General features: G+C 39.6%; 1 protein-coding gene across 1 annotated transcript in view; it reads left to right on the plus strand.

Annotated features, from left to right (window-relative positions):
* Positions 1-13,711, plus strand: part of WDR64 (WD repeat domain 64) — a gene marked incomplete at both ends in the record, with an annotated part of 83,013 nt that overhangs the window by 55,747 nt on the left and 13,555 nt on the right. Inside the window, 3 exon segments of the mRNA XM_081257762.1 lie at positions 3,396-3,475; positions 4,919-5,034; positions 7,329-7,479. Of these exon segments, the coding sequence (XP_081113888.1) occupies positions 3,396-3,475; positions 4,919-5,034; positions 7,329-7,479 (347 nt within the window).

The following is a 13,711-nucleotide window of genomic DNA, read 5'->3' on the forward strand; positions in this document are numbered from 1 at the left end:
AACTGACTCTGGGCCTTGGCTCCCACTTTCCACAGGACATGCACTCTCTGTGCACTCCCTGTAGTTTCCTAGCCAGCCCGCTTCGCTCATATAGTTTACCTGCGTGGCTCCTGTACACACCTTAACTAATGAACACTCTCACCTCTGCTATCACAGTTCACTGATGTTTCCTCTAGACCAGTGCTGGACATTCAGTTTGTACTCAGTAAATTTTGTTGAGGCCCTACTGAGTGTCCCCCAAAATTCTTTCACAGGCCTTGTTGTCATTGGGGAATTTCTCTCTCATGATTACTTTCCCTTTCAAAGTATAATTTTAGCTCACTATGCCCTCTCCCCCACTCCTTTGCCAACTGCAGACATTCTTTAATACAGAAATCTAATGCTTTAATAATCTTAGGTAAGGCAGGAACAATTTTCAAACATACTATCCTGAACATTTCCAATATGGAAATTCTATAGTCAACAACCTTCAATGAATCCATAAATTCAGATCTATTTCCCCCATAACCCTCTAGCTGCTCTAATTTCACTTCTTCCCCCACACGGGGGAGCTACACTACTGATTAGAAAGCACAATGAGTCATTGGAGTCTCTGTTCATGTACTTTCCCCTGCCCCAACCCAGGGGACACTGGTAACGGTTATGCAGGTTGTGTGCTGCATAGTGCTGGCCATCACCTACATAGGCTATGCAGTGACCTGTTGGACTCCTACCCAGCCACATCCACACAGAAAGCATAAAATCAAAGATTTTAAATAATAGAAGCTATTTAAGCTATATCCAATCCTTGGTCTCATAAGTGGGGAAATTGTAGTTCAGCAAAATTAAGTGATGCTTCTAATGTCATATATCTAGCAACAGAATGTGACCAAAATCTAGGCCTCCTGACCTCAGCCCTGGGTGCATTCTAAGTCCACTTCACCAGTTTGCCCTGTCATGCTCCATCCGTTTTATGGCAGGTCCCTACAGAAGTCTGCCCTTCCCACTACCTCCTCCTACTGGGGCTCCTGTTTAAAAAAAAATCAGAAAGAGCTCTCATATTCTTTCTTGAAACTATCAGGAACCAACTCAAAAGCAGGGTGCATATACCTCAGAGGGAATGCAAGATGAGCCATCAGAAAGTGGGTAGAAAATTCTAGAAATTCCCTTTCTTTTAAATTTTTATCTCACTTTTATTGCTGCTTGTTTATAATATACATACTATATTAATTGTGTAATATATGTATCTAATTTACAAGTAAATGTTATAGGCATATATGTGAGAAGACATTTTGGAAAAAAATTTAGTATGAATTTCTGAGCCCCTTGGAGATTCCGATTTACTAAGTTAGGGATAGGATCAGGAATTTATATTTTAGCATCCAAAGTGATTCTGATTCCAAGTTTAGGAACCACTGCTCTAAGGTCATGAGAATTTCTGACCTAAGTAAAGAGGTTAATGAAGTTAACCTCTAAGTTAAGAGGTTGATGAAGTTGGATGTAGGGGTCTAAAGAATACTCTTTACCTTAGGTTTAAGGAAGAATAAAAAGTAACATAATTGGAAAAACTACACATGATCCATGGTTTCCAGAAAGAGCCTCTTATGTAAATTCCTGAATTTAGTTGAGCAAATTTTTCTTCATAATTTTTCTGACATTAAACAAAATTGTTTCAGCCAAATCTTATATCTGCATCTTCCCAAAGACTGCAATTCAGACTTCATTTACATGCTCTCTCGTTGACTTTGTGATTGTGTTCTGAGAAATCTACAGCTTGTGTTTAATTCATATCCATTTCTTTTATAACCTAAATCCACGTTGGGCACTTATAATGAAAATTTATTCTCACCTGAAGTTTAGGGTGATAATTGCAATCCAAGATGCATCTGGGTATTGCCCCTTAGATTTATTATCTCAAAGATAACCCCAAAATATAAGCTACATAGAAGTTATGCTTTATGAGGCCCAGTTTTTGTAAAGAACCACATTTAAAGAAGTGTAGTCTAGTGGGCAAAAAGAAACTGCAATATAATTTAAAATTACAAATACATGTACCCCTTGACTTGCAATACCACTTCTAAGAACTTGTCTTTTAGAAATACATACATATGAAATGGCACTTTTATAAGAAAGACTGCTAGTTGCAGTATTATTTGTAATCACAAAAAATTTGAGACAGCTTGATGTCCCTCAGAAATTAAATGATGATTTAGTCTTACAAAGGAATACTCTATGACAATTAGAAAAAAGAATGAGAAAGTTTTTACCTACTGATTTGGAAAGATCATCAAGATATATTATTAAGTGAAAAAACCAAGGAACAGAAGAGTATATGTTACCATTTTATTTAAGAAAAAAGAAAAGGAAACATACAAGGCAAGAGGAGACTAAGGTCAGGTGCTTTATGCCTAAGGGAAAATAACATGGTACTAGACTAGAAAATAACACAAAAGACTTTATTTAGTTGGTGGGGGCAGGAGGGTGGAGTCCAGGAAAGGCCTTTCTGAGAAAGTGATATTTAAGCTGACACTTACAGGAGGGTGTCTGTTAGTGTGGCTAGGATCCTGGGGAAGAAAATCTTTGGCCTGTGCAGAAGCTCTTGAGGAGAAAGAGAGTTCAGTGAGGCCAGAAAGGAGGCTAAAGAGACCACATGGCTGGATCCAGGGGAAGAGGAGGGCATGGAGTGAGCCTGAAAAGGTGACAAGGACCACCCAGCACCACGTGGGCCTGGTGGGCCAGGTGAAGGAACCTGGTGTTTGTTAGAGAATCAGGAATCCACTGGAGAAAAGTGATGAGATCCAACTCATGTTTTAGAAAGATCACTTTGGCTGCAACTTGACAACGGGATTTGGAGTGGGATTGGGGAAAGAGAATGGGAAATAGTAGAAGCTGAGAGATTAGCAGTTTATTGCAGTAGTTCGGGTGAGAGGGGATGGAGAGTTGAACCAAGACATTGTGGCAGAAATGGGAAGAAGTGGTCAGATTTCATGTCTATTTAGGAGGTAAAATCAACAAGACTTGACAGCAAGTCGGATGTGGGTAGTGAGCGAGGGGGAAGTGTCCAAATACATTCCTGCCATTCTGTACTACACTCATTTAGCTGAGCAATATACTTTCTGGCTTAAGACGTGATATGTCTCTGCCCATCCTTAACACCAGAACAACCGCAACTCCAGGGTGGAGGAAAGGATTTCTTTTTAAACAGAAACAATGCAAATGCTGCATTAATATCATATTATGGAGTAAGTAGATTCTGTGGGTCAGTGAGAATTTAATCTTTGCTTATAATATTTTCTGTGGCTAAATGGATTCATAACAACTTAGAAGTGAGCCTCTTGAACACAATCTATTTAGAAGTTGGAATTAGCTTTATAAGGAAAAATATACAAGTTTTATATCTAATTTGTGTTTTGCAGGCCTGTCAGAGAGTTTTCCATGCCAAGAGGAGCAAACACTTTTTGTTACAGTATAAAAGGAAATGTGATTGTCACGGGAGGTAAGAGGACATTTCATGTTACACAGAGATTTTCTACTTTGCAAACAGTGCTCTCCTTAATTAACACAGTTATAGAGTTTCATACAGTTATAGCATTTTACTGCTAGAAAAAACTTTTAGAGAATTTTAAAGTTTGTATAAAGTCAAATCTGTCATTCTTTTTCTTTGTGGCTTTTTGATTTGGTGGCACACTTAGAAAGGCCCTCCCCAGTCTGTGAATGTCTGAAACAAATTCTCCCATATTTACTATAATTTTCTGTTTGTTTTACATTTTACCTTTAAATCTTTAATCTCTCTAGAACTTGTTTCAATGTGTGAGAGCATGAATTCCTAGCCTGGGACCCATGTGTGAGCTTTAAGGGAGTCCTACAGCCCCTGCGGCTGAATACTTGTGTGTCTATGTGCATTTTTCTGGAAAGAAAGTCCAAAATTTTATCAAATCCTCAAAGGAGTCCCTGACAAAAAGGTCAAGAGCCAATGGTTTAGCATTAACAGAGAAGAGGACCAAGGATAGAGTGTTGAAAAATACCAACATTTAAGGGCTAAGATTATCTGCTGAGAGTAGGAGGAAAGATGACAAATATAAGAAACTTGAGGGGAAAGGTGATGGACTGAAATATTCTTCCGGCCTCAGACTCCTTATCTATCATACTGAGGTTCTAAGACTGTGATGGCTTCCAGCCTGGGCTCTGTAGTCAGACTGCCTAGGAACAAATCCTGGCTCTCTTACTGGCAAGCTGTATGGCCTTGGATAGGTTATTTAACTCCTGTATGCTTCAATCTCACCTGAAAAATGGAGCTGATATTAATACCTACTCATAACGGTATTATAAGACTAAAGTACTTACACAGGGTCTTGCACGTAAGAAGTCTTCAATCCAAATTTGCTAATACTGATGCTAACAATAACAAAAAAACACACCTACTTCATATGGTAGTGTTTAAGATTAATTGAGGTAAGGTATTCCTGGCACACAGTAGGTTATCAATAATTATTAATTCAATTCATTTACAACAGTTAGGCACAATCACTTTGATCAACTCATACAGGTTTTGTTGGAATAAATTGAAATCTGCAATTCATTAGGAGGCTGTTACAGAAGTCATGAGTGAGATGGTGAGGGTCTGAGTTATTGTAGGTGCTCTAGAAAAAGAAAAGGAAGAGTCAGTCCCTAAGACATGGAAAAATAAGTTATTCATAAGACCTGGAGAGAGAATGATATTGGGGATTAATAAAAGGGAGCAGCCAGCTCCAAGTTTGTAAGGAGGGAAACAGAGAAGAATAGCAGTTGCATTGATAATTACATAGAAATTGAGAAAAGGGTGCTTATATGGAGAAACAATGCAAACAAAATTTCAATTTTGAACTTAAATATCAAGTGTCAATTAGACATCTGAGAGGATATTCCTACTGGTGATGGGAAAAGATCTGTCTGGCGATAGGAGCTGTTAAGGACTCCGTAGGCTGCCTGCGTGTTGGAGAAGATGAGCTCCCAGAGGCTCCTCAAGGAGATCAGGGTCACCTTAAAGGAAACAAGGGGCATGCAGACTTGAAAGATGTAAATGAGCAAAACAGAAACCCAAACAAATAAACATCAAGAAAATGGCCTATACTGGAGATCTGAACTTTAAAAGAGCAAAAAAGATTTTAAAAAAGAAGAAGAAAGCCCTGCCATCAAAAACATCAACAAATATACCATTTGGTAAATGCTTAGAATACACATATTCACTAAAGGAGGCGAGATGTTAGGTGAATAAGTGCTATTGGCCCCCTTCCATGTAAGATTTCTTCAAATTTCTTCTCCCAAAACACACACAGCAGGCAGTATATGGTTTCCTACAAAGAGTATCCTGCCTCAGCCTTGAGGTACACATAATGATAGCTGCACTTTCACTTCATGACAGGGTAATCTCCTTTGAGGACATAAAGTTAATTTTTTTTCAAGTACACTGTGCATTTAAAGTTTATACTTCAATCTGTCCTCAGCTTTGGGCCTGCCGCAACACTTACTTAAAATTAGATTGTGGTTCAAATCTTATTTTTAAAAATTTTATTGTAGTCTACTGGAAAGCAAAACTAATAAAAACAGTGAACTAGAAGATAGAAGAACTGGGTTTAGTCATAGCCTGGCCACTAACCAACTGTATGATTTCCATCAATCACTTAATCTCTGCCTGGTGCTCATTTTCCTTATCTGGTAAAATGAAGAAGTTGGACTACATAAATTTTAAGATTCTTTTGAATGTAATACTCTGATACTATTGTTTTAAAAACTTCCTGTTCATAGGAGATAAACTAAATTGTCCTTTTGAAAAATTGGAGCCCAGTTTTCCAATTAGATGTTATTCAATATATAGCCACAGCTTCGTGTGTTCAGAAAAACAAAGCATTAACTGGTCACAAACCTACATTTCAGTTAAAGACATCAAGAAAAGAAAGAAAGGTGTCTGGATAAGAACCTGGAAAGCAATATGTGGGAGTCACGGCTTAGACTGGGGGTAAGTTTCCTGACACTTAATACTGATGATTCTAAACACACACAGGAATCCAACTCTTTAAGCTGTACTAATTAAGGCTATCATGTAGAGAGCTCCATAATGAGATCTATAACACATAAGGGAACAGAAGAAATACTAAAATCAGATGTTTTCAATAAAAGAAGTAGAATGCTTGTATCGTAATTTCCTGATTCCCCATTGCCCTTTCCTGACTATCTTGGCTCATTACTTGCAATGGTCCCGGCCGGAAGTCAGAAGGAGGGAGTAGGTGCTCCAAGAGGTGAGGGAAGGAGAGTATATTGGTGGTGAGAGAGTAAGCAGCAAAATTGCCTGAGAATCAGACTGCAGTGGATGCTGCATTCACCGCAGCTTGTCTTCAGTTAGATAAAAGCAATGGCCTCTGTCCTGCTTCAACCTGAGCCCTGCACACAAAGTCTTTGAAAAAGTAGTACTTAAATACATGGCTACAGTGAGATTTGATTTCTAAAATCTGATTGTTCTGAAAGATATGCTGTCACACTAACCTTAACCAATTCCTTTGGACAACCCCTCGTTCCCACACAAAAGAATGCAAAACATAAGAATGGACCAGGGCTTCCCTGGTGCCTCAGTGGTTAAGAATCTGCCTGCCAATGCAGGGGACATGGGTTCAAGCCCTGGTCCAGAAAGATCCCATAGGCTGCGGAGCAACTAAGCCCGTGCACCACAACTACTGAGCCTGTGCTCTAGAGCCTGCGAGGCACAACTACTGAGCCTGCATGCCACAACTACTGAAGCTCATGTGCCTAGAGACTGTGCTCTGCAACAAGAGAAGCCACCACAATGAGAAGCCTGCACACTGCACCGAAGAGTAGCCCCCACTCACCACAATCAGAGAAGAGCCTGTGAGCAGTAACAAAGACCCAACGTAGCCAAAAATAAAATAAATTTAAAAAAATAAACTAATTAATTTTTTTTAAAAAAAGAGAAAAGGAACAGACCAACTTTTGTATACTTTGTAGTCTTAAGTATTTTAATCAGTTCTGGGGAAAAAATGTGTTTGGTAATGTTTTGGGACTCAAACCACTTCAGTGCTTATGGATTAAAGCATTTGACTCTCACTAACCTCAGTGTTAATTATTATAAGATCCCCATTTCAGCTTTGAAAACTTGCTAATTATAGTGTTTCTAGCACTCTTCCAAAGGCAAGAAAACATTTAGCAGTATGACTGACAAGCAGCTAATTCTTTTCACCATGTGTAATTTATTGAATTGCCACAGTTATGGAGGCTCAGTTAGTAGAAAATGCAAATCCTCAATAACTGAAAACACATTTTTCTCAGGAGAATACTCTTGTTGATTGCTCCATGTGCAGTATGTAGCAGCTGCTGACTCAAAATATACTCTAAAAGCAGATTTGCTAAACATAGCTGAATGTGTTAAATGTGCAGGGACATTTGATGAGCTTGAAAAAACAGAAGTTCTTGCAGAAGGAAAAAAAAAAACAAACGCCAAACCAGGACAAGGTATTTCCTGAGCATTATTTTGGTGAACATCAAGAATTTTTTACCTAATAGTTGTCTCTACTGGCCATTTTAAGAATTAACCTCCTAATTTGGAAGGTCTAGTATATAAAAACAATTATCTGCCATCCCAACTATCTTGGGGACGCTGCATGCATTTGTTCATGTTTCATTCAACAAACATTTATTACACAACTGCTCTGGACTAGACATGATAAACCATATAAAGATCGGGTTGAATTTCTAATATACAAGGCTTCAAAATCTAAAGTACAAATAAGGCATGTTTATAGATAGCTATAAATTGGAGCATGAGACAGCTGATTAATAATAATAATAATGCAGTTGAAATACTGTATGCATTTAGAGATTAGTATTGTGTCTCTCTGTACATTCTGGGTCCAAAAAGAAGCCACACAGACTATATAAGGACTTCATTACTGTCAATGAAAAGCAAGCAGAGCTGGAGAACCTCTGGAAGATTGAGTTTCCTTCACAATGCATATTGAACAAAGCCCTTAGTTTAAAAGGCCTGGACATTTCTCAGGTGCCAATCGTCTATTGAATACTTCTGCATGTAATATACAAGTCATAGATTTTCTTCAAGGGATAGACTGGTCTCATCCTTCAGGAGTAACAGTGCCCATTTCAGCAGTTATCCTGTCCAACATTATCTAGGATGATTTATGGGACTGAGGCTCAGGGTTCTGAACATACCTGAGAAATGTGATACTTCTTAGCCATAGACAGTGAAAAGCAAATCAGGCAAGATACTGCATTGTTGGAATTACTAAGTTTTAATCATGTAACTGATAACCAATTTTACTGGGTCTAAAACAGTAGTTTGTTTTATATCTGCTAATTGAATTGTTTGTATCTTTTACCCATGATCTATTATAATTCTGATATTAAAAATTAAAACAATAAAAATTTTATTATCATATATGTTTATACACACACATCTAGTTATATTATAAAAACTGCCAGCTATTCATCAAACCTATATTATCTCTTACTGGATATACAGCTAGACTACATTTCCCAGACTAGAAAGTGCATTCAATATAGCATCCTGTAATTTCTTGATAAAAATACATTTTAAGGGAGAGAGGGGAAGATGGCGGAAGAGTAAGACGCAGAGATCACCTTCCTCCCCACAGATACACCAGAAATTCATCTACACGTGGAAAAACTCCTACAGAACACCTACTGAACGCTGGCAGAAGACCTCAGACCCCCCAAAAGGCAAGAAACTGCCCACTTACCTGGGTAGGGCAAAAGAAAAAAGAATAAACAGAGACAAAAGGATAGGGACGGGACCTGCACCAGTGGGAGGGAGCCGTGAAGGAGGAAAGGTTTCCACACAATAGGAAGCCCCTTCACGGGTGGAGACTGCGGGTGGCGGAAGGGAAAGTTTCGAAGCCGCCGAGGAGAGCACAGCAACAGGGGAGCGGAGGGCAAAGCGGAGAGATTCCCACACAGAGGATCGGTGCCGACCGGCACTCACCACCCCGAGAGGCTTGTCTGCTCGGCCGCCGGGATGGGCGGGGCTGGGAGCTGAGGCTCGGGTTTCGGGTTTCAGTCGCAGCACAGGGGGAGGACTGGGGTTGGCGCGTGAACACAGCCTGAAGGGGTTAGTGCACCACGGCTGGCCGGGAGGGAGTCCGGGAAGAAGTCTGGACCTGCCGAAGAGGCAAGAGACTTTTTCTTCCCTCTCTGTTTCCTGGTGCGCGAGGAGAGGGGATTAAGAGGGCTGCTTAAAGGAGCTCCAGAGACAGGCGCGAGCCGCGGCTAAAAGTGCGGACCCCAGAGACGGGCGTGGGACGCTGGGGCTGCTGCTGCCGCCGCCAAGAGGCCTGTGTGCGAGCGCAGGTCACTGTCCACGCCCCCTTTCCGGGGAGCCTGTGCAGCCCGCCACTGCCGGGGTCCCGGGATCCAGGGACAGCTTCCCCGGGAGAGCGCACGGAGCGCCTCGGGCTGGTGCAACGTCACGCCGGCCTCTGCCGCCGCAGGCTCACCCCGCACTCCGTACCCCTCCCTCCCCCCAGCCTGAGTGAGCCAGAGTCCCCGAAGCAGCTGCTGCTTTAACCCCGTCCTGTCTGAGCGAAGAACAGACATCCTCCGGCGACCTACACGCAGAGGCGGGGCCAAATCCAAAGCTGAGACCCGGGAGCTGTGAAAATAAAGAAGAGAAAGGGAAATCTCTCCCAGCAGTCTCAGAAGCAGCGGATTAAAGCTCCACAATCAACTTGATGTACCCTGCATCTGTGGAATACATGAATAGACAACGAATCATCCCAAATTGAGGAGGTGGACTTTGAGAACAAGATCTATGATTTTTTCCCCTTTTCCTCTTTTTACAACGAATCATCCCAAATTGAGGAGGTGGACTTTGAGAGCAAGATTTATGATTTCTTCCCCGTTTCCACTTTTTGTGAATGTGTATGCATATGCTTCTGTGTGAGATTTTGTCTCTATAGCATTGCTTCCACCATTTGTCCCAGGGCTCTATCCGTCCATTTTTTTTTAAATAATTTTTTTTATTTTAATAACTCTATTATATTTTATCATACTTTATTCTATTTTACTTTACCTTCTTTCTTTTTTTCCTACCTTCCCTCCTGCCTCCCTCCCTCCCTCCCTCCTTTCTTTCTTTCTTTCTACTTCTACTAATTCTTTCTTTCTACTTTTTCTCCCTTTTATTCTGAGCCGGGTGGATGAAAGGCTCTTGGTACTGCAGCCAGGAGTCAGTGCTGTGCCTCTGAGGTGGGAGAGCCAACTTCAGGACACTGGTCCACAAGAGACCTCCCAACTCCACATAATATCAAATGGCGAAAATCTCCCAGAGATCTCCATCTCAACACCAGCACCAGCTTCACTCAACGACCAGCAAGCCACAGTGCTGGACACCCTATGCCAAACAACTAGCAAGACAGGAACACAACCCCACCCATTAGCAGAGAGGCTGCTTAAAATCATAATAAGGCCACAGACACCCCCAAACACACCACCAGACGTGGACCTGCCCACAAGAAAGACAAAATCCAGCCTCATCCACCAGAACACAGGCACCAGTCCCCTCCAACAGGAAGCCTACACAACCCACTTAACCAACCTTAGCCACTGGGGACAGACACCAAAACCAACGGGAACTACGAACCTGAAGCCTGCAAAAAGGAGACCCCAAACACAGTAAGATAAGCAAAATGAGAAGACAGAAAAACACACAGCAGGTGAAGGAGCAAGATAAAAATCCACCAGACCTAACAAATGAAGAGGAAATAGGCAGTCTACCTGAAAAAGAATTCAGAATAATGATAGCAAAGATGGTCCAAAATCTTGGAAATAGAATAGACAAAATGCAAGAAACATGTAACAAGGACCTAGAAGAACTAAAGATGAACCAAGCAATGATGAGCAACACAATAAATGAAATGAAGAATACTCTAGATGGGATCAATAGCAGAATAACTGAGGAAGAAGAACGGATAAGTGACCTGGAAGATAAAATAGTGGAAATAACTGCTGTGGAGCAGAATAAAGAAAAAAGAATGAAAAGAACTGAGGACAGTCTCAGAGACCTCTGGGACAACATTAAACGCACCAACATTCGAATTATAGGGGTTCCAGAAGAAGGAGAGAAAAAGAAAGGGACTGATAAAATATTTGAAGAGATTATAGTTGAAAACTTCCCTAATATGGGAAAGGAAATAGTTAATCAACTCCAGGAGGCACAGAGAATCCCATACAGAAAAAATCCAAGGAGAAATAAGCCAAGACACATATTAATCAAACTGTCAAAAATTAAACACAAAGAAAACATATTAAAAGCAGCAAGGGAAAAACAACAAATAACACACAAGGGAATCCCCATCAGGTTAACAGCTGATCTTTCAGCAGAAACTCTACAAGCCAGAAGGGAGTGGCTTCTCTCATTGCAGAGCATGGGATTTAGGCATGTGGGCTTCAGTAGTTGTGGCTCATGGGCTCTAGAGTGCAGGCTCAGTCGTTGTGGTACACGGGCTTAGTTGCTCCGTGGCATGTGGGATCTTCCTGGACCAGGGCTCAAACCTGTGTCGCCTGCATTGGCAGGTGGATTCTTAACCACTGCTCCACCAGCGAAGCCCTGAATCCTTTTATTACAATTGTCTTTAAAAATCGTCCTTTCCTTTTGTCCAGACTCTTCTATATAATTTCCAGTCATTTAATTTAAATGAAATTACTTATTTTCTGCCAGTTTCCTTCCTTTCAGAGAGGAAAGAATATGAATTTTAGGAAGGGACATCAATTTCTTTCAAGTAAGTGTTGGCCTCTAGTGGATCAAAAGTGACAACACACTTTTAGAATAACTGACATTCTACAGAGAACTATTTTAGGAAAGCAACAAAGTAGATAGATTGAAAGTACAGAAGAAAACAAAGAAAAAAAACTATTTTGCCAAATATCATAAATAAATTCACTGGATGAAATCATATAAACATATTAGCATTAACTACCTAATAAATTTAAAACTTAGAAATGTATAAAACATCATAAACAAAATTAAAAGTAAAATAAACTGGAGAAAACTTCAAACATGGCCTACAAATAGAGCAAAATGTACAAGAGATTTGGAAATCTATCAGAAAAAAACAGGAAACACATAGAAAAATGGGTGAAGGCTATCAATATACACAAGAGAAAACCTAAAAAGCAATGTTCAAATTCAGTAGCAGTCAGAGAAATACAAATTAAAACAATAATTTATCACTCTTACTTGTTAGAGTGGACCGTAAGTGTAGAAAGAATGTAGGGATTTCAGAACTCTCATGCACTGCTGGTGGGAATTCATACTGGAAGAACCATCTGAAAAGCAATTGGCAGGTTAGTCAAACTTGCTATGACCTAGCAATTCTACTCCTGTGTGTGTGTGTGTTGTGTATGTTTGTGTATGTGTGTGTGTGTCTATATCTCTCTATATATTCCCCCCAAATTCTCACAAGCTTGAAAGCAGTATAGTATGTAGAGGTAGGTTTATTGTGGCATTGTTTACAGTGGCACAGTGGAGATGAAATCTGGGAGACATCAGAGTGACCCTCATTGGAGAAGCACCTGGGCAAAATATGGTGAAAGCACCCACCATGGAATAGTTTGCAGCAATAAGAAATAAAGTACAAGATATACACAGAGCAATACAGATGGATTTTTAAAATTGTACCAAGTAAAACTAAGCAACAGAATTAAATGTAATATGTAATACCATTTGATTTATGAAAATACAGGCTTACAATAGTACACATTTTATAACAGCTTACATAAATGAAAGGATATTCATTGAATATACTAGGAAACTTGCCTATGTGTTTCCTAGTAGGAGGGAGGGGGAGTAAAATGGGAATCAGTGAGTCAAGATAAAAGGGAGTAAGGCTGGTAATGTACATGAAAAGAGAAGTAGCATTAGCTCAACTCTTTTCAGCTTAGGTCCAATATCAAAAAAGAAAACTTTAACAACCTTATAGAAAAAATAGGCAAAGGACATAAAGAGTGAACATACAAAATAAACGCAAATAAGGAAAAAAAATATGAGAAACAATGTTCAACTTCTTAGTACCCAAAGAAATAAAATGTAAAAGTGTGATAACATCTTTCATCTGTCATATAGTCAAAAAATTTTAATGAAAAGTATTCTACGTTATTGGGGGAATATTGAAAGAGGTATTCATAAAGAGCTGGTAGTTTAAATTGTTAATGCTTTCCTGAAGGGCAACCTAGCAGTATATATGAAGAACATTAAAGATAAGGATAATCAAACCGTTTAATTCTGCAATTCCTCTTCAAGGAATTTATCTTAAGTAGATCACTGGATAAGAGAATAAAGTTATAAATATGTCCACCATTTACAATAAAAGATAACATCTAAGCATCCAGCAATAGGTAAAGAGGTAAATCATTGATACATTCATAATGAAGGAATATATAATATGATGTGTTCAAAGAATTTTTACTGTACAGGAACATGCTCATGAAATAATGGTATCTGAGAAACATATAAAATTATAGAATACACTTATATACAGTGCCAGAAAATACATCAGATGTTAACAGCAGTTATCTCTAAATAGTAGTACTACAGTATTACTGAGGATTTTTCTTTGCTACACATTTCTGTATTTTCCTAAGGTTACTACAAAAATATATATTTCCAATATAGTTAGAAAATATGCATTGATTTAGGAGGCATGAGGGCATCTTGACT

This window comes from Mesoplodon bidens, assembly GCF_964165515.1.
Source record: "Mesoplodon bidens genome assembly, chromosome: 2".
Classification (NCBI taxonomy): domain Eukaryota; kingdom Metazoa; phylum Chordata; class Mammalia; order Artiodactyla; family Ziphiidae; genus Mesoplodon; species Mesoplodon bidens.